At 39.4% G+C, this 15068-nt stretch overlaps 3 protein-coding genes, 1 long non-coding RNA gene and 2 pseudogenes across 4 annotated transcripts; 3 read left to right on the top strand and 3 right to left on the bottom strand.

Annotated features, from left to right (window-relative positions):
* The first annotated feature begins 10 nt into the window (after positions 1–10).
* LOC135789541 (aldehyde dehydrogenase family 3 member B1-like) lies at positions 11–1599 on the top strand. The gene has a single exon (XM_065299402.1). The coding sequence runs from the start codon at positions 17–19 to the stop codon at positions 1463–1465; it is 1449 nt and encodes a 482-aa protein (XP_065155474.1). The 5' UTR covers positions 11–16; the 3' UTR covers positions 1466–1599.
* LOC135789544 (retinol dehydrogenase 12-like) lies at positions 1475–2883 on the bottom strand. Its single transcript, XM_065299418.1, is given in 5 exon segments — positions 1475–1623; positions 1626–1695; positions 1764–2101; positions 2151–2474; positions 2535–2883. Coding segments are annotated over 5 exon segments (987 nt in total). The 5' UTR covers positions 2671–2883; the 3' UTR covers positions 1475–1504.
* A 545-nt stretch (positions 2884–3428) lies between these two features.
* On the top strand, positions 3429–4223 carry LOC135789557 (uncharacterized). Its single transcript, XR_010547601.1, has 2 exons — positions 3429–3975; positions 4034–4223. It is a non-coding gene; the product is annotated as an uncharacterized lncRNA (long non-coding RNA).
* On the bottom strand, positions 4159–7533 carry LOC135789532 (sodium-independent sulfate anion transporter-like; annotated as a pseudogene).
* Positions 7534–10842: 3309 nt separating this feature from the next.
* On the bottom strand, positions 10843–12981 carry LOC135790578 (cytochrome P450 9e2-like; annotated as a pseudogene).
* Positions 12982–13283: 302 nt separating this feature from the next.
* l(2)10685 (5-methylcytosine rRNA methyltransferase l(2)10685) lies at positions 13284–14855 on the top strand. Its single transcript, XM_065304949.1, is given in 7 exon segments — positions 13284–13367; positions 13433–13505; positions 13508–13630; positions 13633–13773; positions 13776–14006; positions 14009–14633; positions 14693–14855. Coding segments are annotated over 7 exon segments (1422 nt in total). The 3' UTR covers positions 14838–14855.
* Positions 14856–15068: the final 213 nt, after the last annotated feature.

Here is a 15068-nt window from a genome sequence, read left to right on the forward strand (position 1 = left end):
GGGCATCATGTCCTCAATGATGCAGCAGCAACATCCAGCGCAAGTAGTTCAGCGAGTACGGACTGCTTTCCAGTTAGGCCGTACTCGGAAGTTGCAGTTTCGTGAAGGTCAATTGCGTGCGTTCCTGCGTCTTCTAGATGAAAATGAAACCAGTCTTTTGGATGCCGTCTACGCAGATTTGCGTAAACCACCGCAGGAAACTTCACTCTGTGAGTTGGACCTGGTACGCAATGAGGTTCTACACGCCCTGCATAACGCGTGGGATTGGAGCAAACCGGAAGTCATCGGTAAAAGCTTTGTCAACATGTTGGATACAGTGCAAATTCGTAAAGATCCCTACGGCGTGGTGCTAATAATGAGTTCGTGGAGTTGTCCCTTACTTTTGCTGTTACGACCCTTTGTGGGTGCTCTTGCTGCTGGGAATTGCGTCATTTTACATCCTAACAATAAAGCATACACAACAGCAATGCTTATAGCAGAGCTGATCGGAAAATATCTGGATAACGAGTGTTATCAGGTATTTACGGGTAATGCATCGGAAACTGAAGAATTACTGCTTCAACATTTTGACTATGTGTTTTACACTGGAGGTATGGACAAGGCAAAACAAATCCGGGACCTGACTAATCGACATTTGACTCCTACAAGATTAGAGTTGGCCGGTAAATGTCCTGTATTCATCGATGACAACGTAAATCTAAACATGGCTGCAAAGCGTATCATGTTGGGTAAATTAATCAACGCTGGTCAAACCAGTTCCGCTGCAGATTTCCTCCTCTGCAGTAAATCCATAGAGGAGCCTTTGGTTGCAGCACTACACAACGCTGTTATGGAATTATTAGGATCAAATCCACAAACATCATCCTACTATGCACGGATCATCAATGACGTGCAATATGAACGCTTGGTACACCTTATGGCGGGTACCACAGTCGCCTTGGGAGGAAAATGTGATCCCTATGAACGGTATATAGAACCTACTGTTCTTACAAACGTGACAGCAGAAGATCCCATCATGTGTGAAGAAATATTTGGACCATTATTACCGATTGTGAATATAAACGGGCCAGACGAAGCCGTGGAGTTTATTACCAGGCGAGCAAAACCCTTAGCGGTTTATGTTTTCAGCAACACCAAAAGTACAATTGATAAGTTCCTACATGGTACCTCCAGTGATTTTGTCGTAATCAACGATGCAGGAATTCAAGTCGGCTTGGGATCATCTGGAGGTAAATCTACTTTTGATAATTTTACCCATCACAAGACCTGCATCATCAAAGATTTGAGTGCAATCAATGAACGACTGAATTCACTACGCTATCCGCCATATTCATCTCGGAATGTTAGTTTCTTGCGGATGATCAACAAACCAAGGAATTATCCGTCTATGGCATGGATGAAGAATTATCTTATATTTTGTTTAGGTGTCGCTGTAGCCGCCGCATACTACTATTACTCAAAATAGAAATAAAAATCATAAATAACCATTTATTGCTTATAAAATTTACAACATTTCCTCGTTAGTCAACTTGACCAATCGGATTGATTCGTTTATCACTTTCTGGCACAAGTCGGGATTTCGAGCAGCGCGTGGCATGATGAACGAAATGCAATCCCAGAAAACTTTCCACTGACTTGATCTAAATCGCGTGAGAGTGCCACGTGTAACGTGGTTTGTGCTCCCTCGAACGGATCCTGTAATCATTGCACATTTATCTACGCTGGTAGGTCGTAGATAAAATACCTGAATACCAAACGCTTACCTTCAAGAGAAAACCAAGCAGCGAATAGAAAATGGCGGTGCAGAATTGTGGTACATGTTTCGAAAAAGCGTGACCATAAATTGGTGTGTGCACCACACCGGGATGAAGTGAGTTGGAGGTTATACCTTCACCACGTAGTTTCTTCGCGAAATATCGTGCAGAAATAATATTACACAGTTTGCTGTTGGAATATATACGGAAGTCGGTTAGTTTATCAATTTCGACATTTCGGTCCTTATAAGGCCGGTTAAGGTTCTCCAGATCATCCAGGTTGTTGGTAAAGGACAACATCGAGCTGGTGAAGAGTATACGTGATCCTGGCGTTTTCTTTAAAAGAGCTAAACTTGGGTTAGTCACAATGAATGATTTTTAAATTTGTAAACTTACGTATTAGAAGGTGAGTGAGCAAAAATGGTCCAAAATGGTTTATCTGCATGACAGTCTGTAGTCCGTCTGCACTGAAGACGTTACCAAGCCCTGCCGCTCCGGAATTATTGACCAGGATATCCAGACGCTCTTCCTCAGCGAGTAGGTCAGCGGCAAACGCGCGCACCGACGCTAAAGACGCTAAATCCAAGCGTTTTGCAAGCACATTCGCGTTTCCAGTAGCTTTAAAAATATCGTCAACTTGCCGATCACTACTGGTTCGACTGGCGATGATAACACGACAACCACGCGCCGCTAATCCCAACGCAGTCTCGAAACCAATGCCTGTCATAAGCAATCAATCGTAATTGTTTAGCGCACAATGAGCGTCTAATCGTGTAATACCTGAATTGCCGCCGGTAATCAGTGCTGTCTTGCCGACGAGGCAGGTGTTGGAACGACACACTCCGTTTGTCAACTTGAAAATTATCTTCACGGCGAGAAGAATCGCCAGCACGTAGCCGAAGATAACGTACAGCATGATGACGACTTATCGGTTAGACTTATCGGATTGATCGTCGTAGACGTCGGCGGACGGTTTTATAACACGCGCGCGTTGGGACTTATCTCCGTGCGTGCTCTAATCGCGCACTTGTGCGCCGCGCCGTGGTCTCTCAAGGCTCATCCTCTTCGACTCCGAAGGTCGAGCAGACTGTTTGTTTTGGTGCAATTAAGAAAATGTTAAGTACCCGCGCTTTGGATCGCTGCGGGCGTGTGATAGATAAGTGTGCGCTTAAGATTATTAGGTCACCAAAGTGCATTTGGTTGATGTAATACGATCATCAAAATATTGGCACGAAACGAACAATGCCTAAATTGATAGAAAGCATAACATTCATCATCTAGTGAAACGTTTCAAGAAACATAAAACGTTAAATTTTATGGCAAAATGCCGTTTTAACGTTTGAAAGTTAATTATTTATATTAGTCACAGATTGTGACTGTTGTGTCTTAATAAGTTTTTGACCATTTCTACATTCCTAAACTCTCTAATTTGTTGTAACAGAAAAATATTCAACGTCAAATCATATATGTTTATGTTTAATAAAATGATAATAAAATAAACAATATTCACTGTATTAGTTATAAATCATGCAAATACAAATTTCAATCTGTCAGCTCACTCGGTTGATTTAGCGATTAAATCCAGTATATTTGTGTGATTTGACAGATTATGATAAATTTATTTACTTTTCACAGCCATCTATTTACTAGCAAAATTTACTGAAATACATTTTACATGGCCCTGTTTTTTTTTTTTTTTGATTAATTTTGTTGATATTTTAATTCTGTCAAATTAATTGTGTACATAATTTTCGGGCACCTAATTTATCATTTAGACGCTTTGAAATTTTGCTAATATTAATTAGAATTAGACTGGAAATGCCCTCGAAAAGAGCGTTGTTTCTGTACATAAGTGTAATGGAAGCAATAGCTTGTTTAGAACTACGTGATGTACACGCAACTCCGAGCAAAATTCACCTGATGGTCGAGCGTGAGTTGAACAAAAGGTGTAGATATATGCCACACAATCTGAAATTACGCGTGTATAAAGCCCTCAAGTATGGTATCCAGCGTGGCGTGCTGGAAAAATCATCTGAAGGTGTGCGCATGACGGTGGGAGCGCTTTCCTTACAACGAGTCAATCGGAAAAGAAGCAGTTACAAAATGGAAAAACAGGACAATGAATCTATCGATAATCGGAAATTTAAAACTTCAATAACGATAATAGAAAGAGAAGGATCCTCGAGCATTACTCCTGTCAGGCCGAAATACGTTAATATTGGTTCGTATAAATTAAATAAATTACTAAACACCAAAGTTATTTTTTGTATACTATTTAGATAGCAGCGGCGAAACGGCTTCAGTTGTTATAGAAACCCGCAGAATACGACGCTCTACCCGTGGGAAGAAAAGAAAATTTTAAACTCAAGAAAGGAATCAACATTTGGATTTCATAATGGAAATGTCAACACTAAAATAAATGTATTCAATAAATTACAAATTAAATAACTCATTCACACCTACAAAAAACTAGTTTGCTTCATCGCAAATACAAATTCAAACATAGGAAATCTAGGAGATGTTCTTCAGGAGGCCATCAATATCCTCTTCGTTGTAGAACACCATAAACTTCTCCTTGCGTAGACCTTCAAAGACGGCACACACACTCGGCTTGAGATTATAGAACAGCAGCGGTTGCTTACGGGTGGCGAAATCAGTCGTTAAGGTGCCGACCACGCTCGCCGCCGTGTAATCCGCGCCGTAAATGTGGGAACAGTCGATCACCACCGGGGTACCCGCTCGAATGGAGTGCTTGGTAACCAGGTTACGTACGTAGTCAGCTGCTGGGAAGATGAGGCATCTGTCAGGGTCACCATCAAGTATTCGGTACCATTTGCTGTCTGGAGGGGTAATGAGTGTTTAATAGAAGCAGAATCTATACCATGTCATTAGTGGGGTAGTAAAGTACTTACCAGCAATGTTTCAATTGATATCTTTGGCCTGGCGGCGTGGTACAAAATAAAAGCAGATTCACTCCAATGCCGATGAGAATACCTATCTCGAGTGCAATCACAAGACAGGCAATGAATGTGGTGAGACCTGGTATTAGGTCGCTACGTTTACTCCTCCACATTGGTTTGACAATCTTTACCTCTACCATAAACACGACAGCGGCAATAATAATTGCAGCTAAAGCTGCCTTTGGAATGAAGTAGAAGTAAGGTGTGAAGTATAACAAAGCAACAATGACCAGCACACCAGTATAGAGTCCTCCCAGTGGAGTTTTGGCTCCACTGGCGTTATTCACAGCACCTCGAGATAATGCTCCTGTTATGGGAAAGGCTTGAACAAAGGAGTTACCAATGTTGGACACACCAATTGCAAGTAACTCTTGAGTGGCGTCTACTGCAGAACCATCTGAGAAAGCTTTGCAGATAGCAATGTCTTCTAGCAAGGCCACCAATGGGACCACTATTAATCCACTACCCAGATTTGTCACCATGTCGATGAAAGTGTAATCACCATGACTAAAGGGAGGAACCTGTACATCTGGTAGACCTGGCGGTACATCTCCAATGACAACAAATGGAATAACTCCATCCTCAGAGTTCTCTTGGAAGAGATATCCGATGAAGCCACCCACTACAACTAGAATAGCATTTCGAGAGGTGCCGATTAACCAAAATAGTTTGGTGAGTATTTTCTGGTTTTAGTGGGTTCCTTGCCTCCAAGTTGCACTCGAGCCAAGAGCTACAAAAAAACACACAATTTAGTCCTACGTACAAGTAAACCCTCGAACGGGTCCAACTTACCCTCATCAATAGTAAAACTACAATACAGATCAATCCCAAAATCAGGTCGTTGGTTTTGTATTGTGTATATTACTACCGATACTTTTCCACATGTCAATAAAAGAACTGCCGCTGGCTTTGATTCCCAAAACATCCTTCACCTGGGAGGTGACGATGATCAGTGCCACAGCTGATGTAAATCCTGATGACACTGGCCCGGACACAAAATCAATTATAAAACCTAAGCCGAATAATCCCATGAGGATTTCAGCTACGCCACTGAGGAAACTCAGTAGGATAGCGTGTTCAGGGCCAAGATTGTTGACCGCTTGGTAAGTGAGTAAGGATGCGATGGCACTTGGGCCCATTGGTACATCTTTGCAACTACCCAGGAAGATGTAAATAAACGTGCCCAAAATGAACCGTATAATCCATACTGGGGTGGTAGTCCAGCAATATTTGCATATGCCAAAGATTGAGGTATGACGGTGAGTCCACAGGTGATGCCCGCAACCAAGTCTCCAACTGCGCATTCAGTGTTGTATTTTGGAAGCCATGTTAGAATCGGCAACCGTTTGTATAGGGTTTTCTTTGAGAAGATTTTGCGAAGACGCGATGATGATTGCTTTCTATAGTCTTCATCTTCATCGGTGACTACTAGAAGTAATTAAAACAGTTTCTTAGTTTCTATTATTCTAAGTATAAATTTGATAAACAATTGTTATCATTTTATCTATTTTTGTTATTGTTTTCCTTAGACGGCAGGCATTATATCAGTTATCATGCATAAAACTTTTAATAAAACATTGCATTGGAATGAGAATGAAACAAAACATACATTTGAAAATAAAAACACCATTTGCACAATAATCATAAACATAATCCTTTAAATGTATACATCTATTATACGCGACTGTTATTAAATGATAAAAATTTTATTGGTGTTACATGAGACTTTTAAAATTCCATACAATTTTTCAAATGCATGGAAAGTTCTGCGTATGCAAAACAAAAAATGTGAATATTCAGTAGTAGGAATTATCTGTTCCGCGTTTTGTATTAACAAATTAAAAATAATACACGTGGTACGATGGAAAAGCACGTTTCGGTTTTTTTAACATAATCATTAAACAATGGTATTGATAGCACACAAACTGCGAAGTATCTAAACCTTTGCTGATTTAATATGTCTGCCCTGTTTTTTTGTTTAAGTTATTCAATTTCGATTTGATTGTGTCTCACGTGCTGTTGACTAACAAAGGAGCATTCTATTGATTTAAGATAAGGGCACTGATTATTTAATTGTAAGCGATTATGACATGGAAAAGAAAATTCTGCGAAAAATAGCGCGCGCACATATTATTGAATTTCTTATGTTCGAATTAATCTTAATTACCGGTTAAGTACATTTAAATACATCATTAAAATCAAGTTTTTATGGATAATATTTTTATTGTCTACCCAAAAACGTGTTTTAATGATGTGTGAAGAAACTCATTTGTGTTATTTAAAACATGCCGCTACGCTTTGTGTGATATTAAATATTTGATGTTTTTTGTTGAAGAAACGAAATATTTTAAGAAAAAAATGAGTAAACTTACAAATAAAATCGTTGCTTCCTTTCAGCGTTGATTCATTGGAAAAACTAGTAGCGGAGACGGCAAGAGCTGGATTTGTGTAGGAGACACCTAAGGACACGCCGCCACCGCCTCCTACACCTTGCAAATCACGATCATCTTTTGCTTCTGGACTAAATAATCAAATTTTATGTTATATAAAAACAGTTGTTTTGGTTCTAAAAGTTTAGTATGCTTACATTCCGTTTTTGTCGGTGGTCATCGTAAATCCAACTTTTGTTACTACAAACTTTTAAAACTTTTCCAACACTAGTTGTTTTATACTCCGATTTGGCTGTAGTTGGTATGCTCGTTAGCGTTGCGAGTCACAAATGTATGTGAAATGTGTGGTGGTGTATTTGAGGGGTAGGGCGCGAATTTGGGCCGTCGAGATTCGGAAGTGCGGCGCGAACTGATTGCAATCTGAGCACTGAGCGCGCTTAAGTACCGCCGAGACGCGAGACGCTCCGTTCGGCGCATGAGTAACGCACTCAGCCGCTTGCAAACTTACTCAAACTTCAAATACTCGTATAATCAAAAGAAAGAAAACTTTGGCCAGGTTTCGCCCGATTCAGCCAACGGCAACACAAGCATCACTATATAATTTAAACTATTTTATTCATTCATCATCAACACCAAAAAAAACAACAAAAATCCAAAGAATTTCAATCATTACACAGTTTACATCCTAATGTATATGTTTAGAAACAAAACTAAGCATAATTTATCGCCAAAATCTACGTCAGACAAAAATCTTACGGACGCAACTTGGTGGATTTGAAATTAAAAGTTCCCTGTACAACGAAAATGATCATCATTAATCTGACATGATACAACTTTCCGAGAGCCATACAAAAGCACGTGACGAGATGTAGTTAGACGGCACGTGATTGTGAAGAACGTTGTAAACGTCGCGTAGAAAAAGTGATTAACGATCAATTCCCACCAATAAATTTGCGCGGCCACTGGTTTTTGTTATGCAGACGAATTTGAAAAATTTGAGGCGCACATGTGCAAAGTGCGTGTCGGGCGGCGATTACCTCGCTTATTACCACAGATTATCGATAGTCCATGATATTTTCGACTGTACAGATCTGTAGATAACAAGATCAATATCGGCATTCATTGATTCGAGTAGTAGAATGATTTGTATAGTATATGGGTTCGAGAGGCTTCCTGTCTGAGCACGTTTCGGGTCGGATGACAATGAAATGCAACTAATTGGGTCAATTCGGTGTACACACTTATGGAAAACTGGATTTGACTAGTTGGGTTCAAAGTTTAGGAATGTTTACTTCGGTGTGCAGGTAGTGAGACAGGTTACGGACGTGAGTAAAGAGAAAGACATCGTTTAGTAATCAGTACATTGTCTACTGCTATGTTCGACGCGTGTATCACAACTCAAAGCATAGTCCCAGTATAAACTGAGTAAGAATCACATTTGATTCGTATCGAATCAAATCTAGAGGCAAATGAAATAAACCGGAAGTATAACTAAATCAAATTGTGTGTGTGTACGTGTGTGTTTCTGGCTGGACGGAATATATCTCCTGGAATGTGAATCTGCTATCTCCTCCCCGGTTACGCACGAATAAAAATGAATACGTAGATAAGTTCATATTTTTCAGTTGAATGTGTCCAAGGTATTTAACAATGCGTGATGGGAATCAAATAAAGATAACAAAGAATACACAATATCACAAATAAAACAACTTCGTGAAATTGTCGTGAGCAGACAAACAATGAGTCATTAACCAGTAATAAATTAAACTCTGCGGTTATTTGAATAAAAATGCAAAAATATATCAAAATAATAGTAAAAAACGTTAAAACATAATTTTTCTACTTTGTAATTTTTAGGAATAATTTTATTATCTTATCGTGTTTAAACAAGAAATTATCTAATTAAGAATAAACACGGATTTTCGCGCCTGAAAATTGCGACTTTTGACATATTTGCACAAATTAATTCGCGCATTTCGCCGACGTCGCAAACAACGTTTACTATGATTTACGATAATGCTGTTTGTCATTGTCATTTGTGCGTCTCTTAGCGTTAACTTACTCAAATATTTCGATTAATCACGTAGGCAGCGAAGAGTTCGAGCAGTTTTATTGGCGCAAATTACAAAAATTAAGCGCAAATTCATTGAATCCTAAGTCCATCATTATCAACAAATAGTTTGTTTTTGATAGCACAATACATAATTGCTCAAATTATCTGATTATCGTATAAAAACCAACACAATATGGGATTTACAATTATAGTAAATTATCGATTAAGTTTTACAACTACAAAGTCAGCGTGGCAGCGCGCAAAAAAACCGTAACAATAGTCGAACAGGTTTGAGTGCACACACGTGATTTTGATGATTTCGTCATCCTTCCAAATGAAATGTACTGAAAATAAAAAGCATTGTATGAGACGTGGGACAGTTGCTCATTAATTGCCCGCCATGGCAGTGCAAAACGCAGCTTGTTCGGATCGGCACGTTCCGCACATCGCATGCAAATTCCGCCGAAACAGATTTCGGCCGGCAATGAATTTCAATTCGCGATGCGGCCGTGACTACCATCAAATTTTTCTCGGATGCGACGGCCTTGAACTTAATCTCGTCTTATTTATTTCCCCGTCCGCGCGGTGGAAAGTGTGAGGAAACGACACGGAATTATGACGAGCGTTGGATTAATGTAAGCTCATAAGCATGTAAGCTCATGTAAAGTTTTGCCGATACAATTTGCACACATTTTGCGCCAAACAAAAACATTTATTATGCTTGTTGAGCAGTATAATTCATGGCTATTGTCACGGACAACAAAAATGTCCTTTTGGTGTACTTCACAACGAATTTGAATAAAATCGAGCAAAAAAAAAATGAGTGCAGAATAAAACTCGGAACTGAAATGCCAGAATTAATCTAGCAAGCATTTACACAAATTAATATTCATCGACTTGCGACTTGTTAATACGACGCGCTTTTATTAACAATTGTTCATAAATGATTTCGCAGCATTGCGAGGCGATTGCGCGCGGCCATCTAACTGCGCTTGCGGCTGTGACCAGTGGCAATAAATAAGCATTCATTTAAATGCGCGCGCCAGTGTTTAACAACTTTACTGGCACATTCACATTCACATGCTGCCGGAGACGAAAAATCCCGTGACGCGTCTCGATTAATTCGAGTCACGAGGTGTTCGCAGATTGCTGGTGCGGCGCGGTGCGGCGAGCAAGACGAGTGGCACTTCAATGCTGGCTGGAAACTTGACAAACACCACATGTTATGAGCCGCTGACGAGGCTCGGCAAGCATAACAATTTGTTTGCCCTATACACTGCGACACGCATTTCTGCTTTCCTCTCGCTCATAACACGCCGCAGCAGCAGGAATTAATTTGTTATTGACAACTGTTTCGAGGAAGTGTCGATCAATTAGACACGGTGCGGGATTAATTATAACAGCGTTAACTGACTCTAAGTGATTCTAGATGATCATCATCAACATTGTTTACATGTTTATTTATATTTGTGGTCAATGTGTAACTAGACATGCTCCAAATAAACATACGAAATGTGTTTACTGCCGTTGAATGTCAACAATTGACTTTCACTCGATTTGTAAACAGCGTAGCCATGTTGGTTTCAAGATGGTGTTCATTTCCTGAAAATTTATATCAATTTAGCAAGTGCGACGCGTTCACAAACAATGCTGAACTTTGTCTGGTTACCACATGCAGTCATAAATTTTACGCAAGATTCACTGTTTATTCACACAATAAACCTAACAAAAATCGTCAACTAACGCTAATAAAAATGTCAAAATTTGACAAGTGTGATTACGTATACGTAGAATTTCGAATTTACGCTAGCATAATTCAGGAAGTTTGTCGTTTTTCAATCCTAGCCACCAACCACCTAAAGAATGAAGAGAAAATTGTGCTTTATCCAATTTCATAGGGATATTTGTCTTCTCAACGGGGACCAGTTGGAACTTTTGGAGTAATTTGACAATGATGGCTTTGTTTTCCATCAGAACAAACCTTGATCCTGTGAAAATAATTAAAATTAATGACTGTCTCTGTTTTGTTTTGTGAACATACCAATACAGTTGCGGGGACCTAACCCAAACGGCAAGAAAGCTTTCATTGATGCATTTTGTTCTCTTCGTTGAAACGCTCCGGATCAAACCTTTCCGGTTCGGGGAAATATTCCGGATCGTGATGAATCGCGTAAATCGGGAACCAGACGCTGTCGTTTTCGTCCAATTGAACACCTACCTCATCAGAACGTTCCGGGGTTATCATATAATGCGGTTTGGTTACCAATCTGTCCGTCATTGGCGTTGGCGGCCACTTTCGCAATGTTTCTATTGATAAAAACGATTCGTATTAAAATCAGTTTCTTTGGTTTTAAAAGGCGAAAACCTACCAGTTACTACCATGTCTAGATATTTCATCCCCATGAGAGAATCGTAGGTTATTTTCCCGCCATTTTCTTTAAGTGTATCGTCAACTTCCCGTTTGAGTCGTTCTTGTACATCCGGATTACATGCCAATTCATAAGCCACAAAACTCATAAGAATCGCCGCTGACTCAAAACCAGCAAAGAAGAAAATCAACGCTTGGGCAGTCACGTCCTCGTTGGTCATCACGTCCCTACCCAATTTATCACGCAGTTCCATCATTAACTGTATCATATCTGGACGGACAATTTTTGTTCTTCACGAATACGCATTGTTTCACTTATGATTCCCCTGAAGAAATTACCAACTTCATCGTTGATGATTTTCATATTGAAAGCCTGGGAAAACGTTAAAATGTAACTAAGTATCAATTTATTGAAGAAATAAATTGACCTACCTTCACAATCGATGGACAAAACGGAAACAAAAAGAATTTCAATCCTTTGAGGCCCGTTTGATCAGTAGCTGCGCGACCAGCCATGAAGAAATCATTCGTGCGGTCACGCAAAGAATCGCATTGCACCCCAAACGCGCAAGTGGCAATCACATCATTGGTAAACCGCGTGAATGCATCTTTGATATCCAAGGTGTGCACATCTTCACCGGCGGTTTTATCAAGAAAATATTGCACGTACGAATCTGCACAATCAGATATCAATCCAATCATGCTCTTCATTTTGTTCGCAGTAAATGATGGACTCAGCGCAGTTCGCAAGTGCCGCCATTTTTCACCTTTACTGGACAATAAGTTACGACTCCATAGTGGATCGATGTCTTCACTTGAAAGCGCCAGATGATCAACAAGTGAATCGGAATCTTTGATGGCGATTTGTTTGATTAACTCCAGGTCCCGAATGAGTAAAATCGGTCTCGTAAATTGGTGAATACCCACATATCTAAATTAACATACCGGTCCCATTTGCATGTTTGAAGGTCAAACATTTAATTTCGTTTCTATTACCTGTGTTCTTTGAATTGATGGTATACTCTCGACATAAACTCGGCGACATTCTCCTTCTGCATGATGATGTCCTTCATGCTCCCGAAGAGTAATGTCGGTTCTACATAGGCACACATTTGACCCGCCAGTGTTTGTTTGGTTTCAGCAGGAATAAATACAACGTCGCCGACACGATCAACGCAATTAGTATTAGAAGCATTGTTGTTTATACGCGCACATGTACTGTACAATGAATGAATCTCGCGTTTTTATAAAAATACGCATTAAATAATTGATGACTATGTAGTAGGTATTACTATCTAATCTTATTGACAAAACATGACTTGCACTGGTTAAATTTGTGAAGTGCGTGAATGTTCACTCTCCACGGAATGTTTTCGACTGATTTGTTGTTCGGGCGTATTTAAGTGCAATAGAATATGATGTAATATTGTGTGGGCCAATAGGTATGTTATAATAAACGTAACGATACACCAGTTTGACCTAGGATATGTCGTGATTACCAATTATACCCACTCCATTTTAAGCTATGGATTATTTCTCACTTTATGATTCGTCAAGAATGCTAATTACAAAATGTTGTCATCATTTAAATTAACTAATTATCTCGTTATTCAGTTAATATTTGTTTCTTTTGTTGTTTTATTGGGGTACCGTAAAGCTAATGGTACCATTTTACAGGAAAAATGCTAACTTTCGTTAGGCAACTTGATGCACGCTAGAAATTCAAAACCATGTGAAAACCTGTGTTAACCTCTCAACATGTTCAAAATAAACCATCGCTTTCTGAATATTTTAGTGAATAACGTGAAAATACATCGTTACAAGCATAAAGAAAATCATTGGGTAATGAAACAACTCTTTCTTTATCAATTAAATACACGATTAAATCAAATTATTCGTTCATTTAGTCTGTACAGAAGAAAAACAAAACTGGAACCACTCGAGCCTTAGAACATTTTGATGAATACTACACTCCAGTGTACAAAAGAAATGGCCAGAAATCAGGAAAGCTCTCCTTGGCAAGCAGAAACATGTTGCAGTACTCAACAATTATTCAGACACAGAACCAACAATAAAATTCTTGCTGGCCAAAGGTGCACTCAACATGAGAACACTTTTGATCTTGAAAAAGGTCACTTACAAGATGAATATACCAAAAATAAACGCCAACGTGACCTACAACGAATTTGGGAATCAGAGAAGGAAGAAACAACCAATCCAGATATTAAATCTGTAGAAAAACAAGAAAAAGTAGTTTTTCATTAAGTCACAGTCTTGACAATGCCCAGATAGACTCTTCTAGAATTATAGATGGCCATAACTCAACTTCTATTCTGTATGAGTTTGTGCCAGCTACCAAAATCAAAGGCAGAGAGCATTTCATTCCTGAAAATGAGGGTACAAACATTTATCAGGATAGTAACCAAATAGAAAACTTCATGGCAGTTGAAGAGGATACAATCAGTTTCCCGGAACATTTGAATATTTTTGTTTTGAAGAAGCGAACGGCACTATTTTCGCGAATCCACGACGAGGTTCCACACAAGTCCTTAACTATTACCTGATGGACGGTGCGTCAGTACTACCTGTATTGGCGTTAGACCTTCAACCAGGCAGTAGAATGCTAGATATTTGCTCTGCGCCTGGCGGAAAGAGTTTAATCGCGCTACAAACGCTCTATCCGGACTTCCTCCGGTGTAATGATCTGAGCATTTCGCGTACGAACCGCATCTTTACGGTAATGAAGCAATACTTGTACGATTTTCAAGAGCGATGGTTAGATCCAGGGAAGATCGTTGTAAGTCACGAAGATGGTAGATATCTTCAAGGCGCGGGGTTTGATAGAGTATTAGTGGATGTACCATGCACAACAGACAGACATTCGGTCCGTGAGGATGATAATAACATTTTTCGGGCGGATAGAGTCAAGGAAAGGCTACAATTGCCTGAATTACAGACTGCGTTGTTAATGAATGCCCTGCGAGTGGTGGAAGTCGGTGGGGTTGTAGTTTATTCCACCTGTTCATTGAGCCCGATTCAAAATGAAGGTGTAGTGCACATGGCACTAAAGAAACTCTGGGAAGAAACTGATGTTAGGGTCAAAATAAAGTAAGTTAACCAAAAAGGCAAAAAGCGGATTGAATTGATTTGAATTTATCTTTCTTTAGGGATTTAGGACGTTCGTTAGCTCAATTCCGACATGTTTTCCACTTTTCCAGCCCAAAGATAACAAAGTACGGTCATCTTGTCGTACCTAATGTGTCACAGAATTATGGCCCCATGTATTTTTGTAAATTTCAACGAATAAAGTGATTTTTTGTTTGTTTTTAATCACGTGCATGAAATATTATCGATAATATTGTCAAAATAAATGCATTAATTAGTTAAGCATGCATGAGAAATGACTGTCTTTTGTTCACATTGTGCTTTTTTTTTTAATTGTTGAGTTTGCGTGCGGTTAAATACTTACATAAAAGCGGTTTGCTAACAATTGAGAGTAAAACACGCGAAACAAATCGAAATAACCTCGAGCAAAGCTCTATC

The sequence above is a fragment of the Atheta coriaria genome, unplaced genomic scaffold, assembly GCF_025399875.1.
Source record: "Atheta coriaria isolate IRGN ID8LTWV9N9 unplaced genomic scaffold, Caltech_Dcor_3.1 hic_scaffold_1_pilon, whole genome shotgun sequence".
In the NCBI taxonomy this organism is placed as follows: Eukaryota; Metazoa; Arthropoda; class Insecta; order Coleoptera; family Staphylinidae; genus Dalotia; species Dalotia coriaria.

Bases quoted from the DNA above. Each gene is read 5' to 3' on its own strand.
- LOC135789541 (XM_065299402.1), top strand. From the start codon at position 17: ATGATGCAGCAGCAACATCCAGCGCAAGTAGTTCAGCGAGTACGGACT.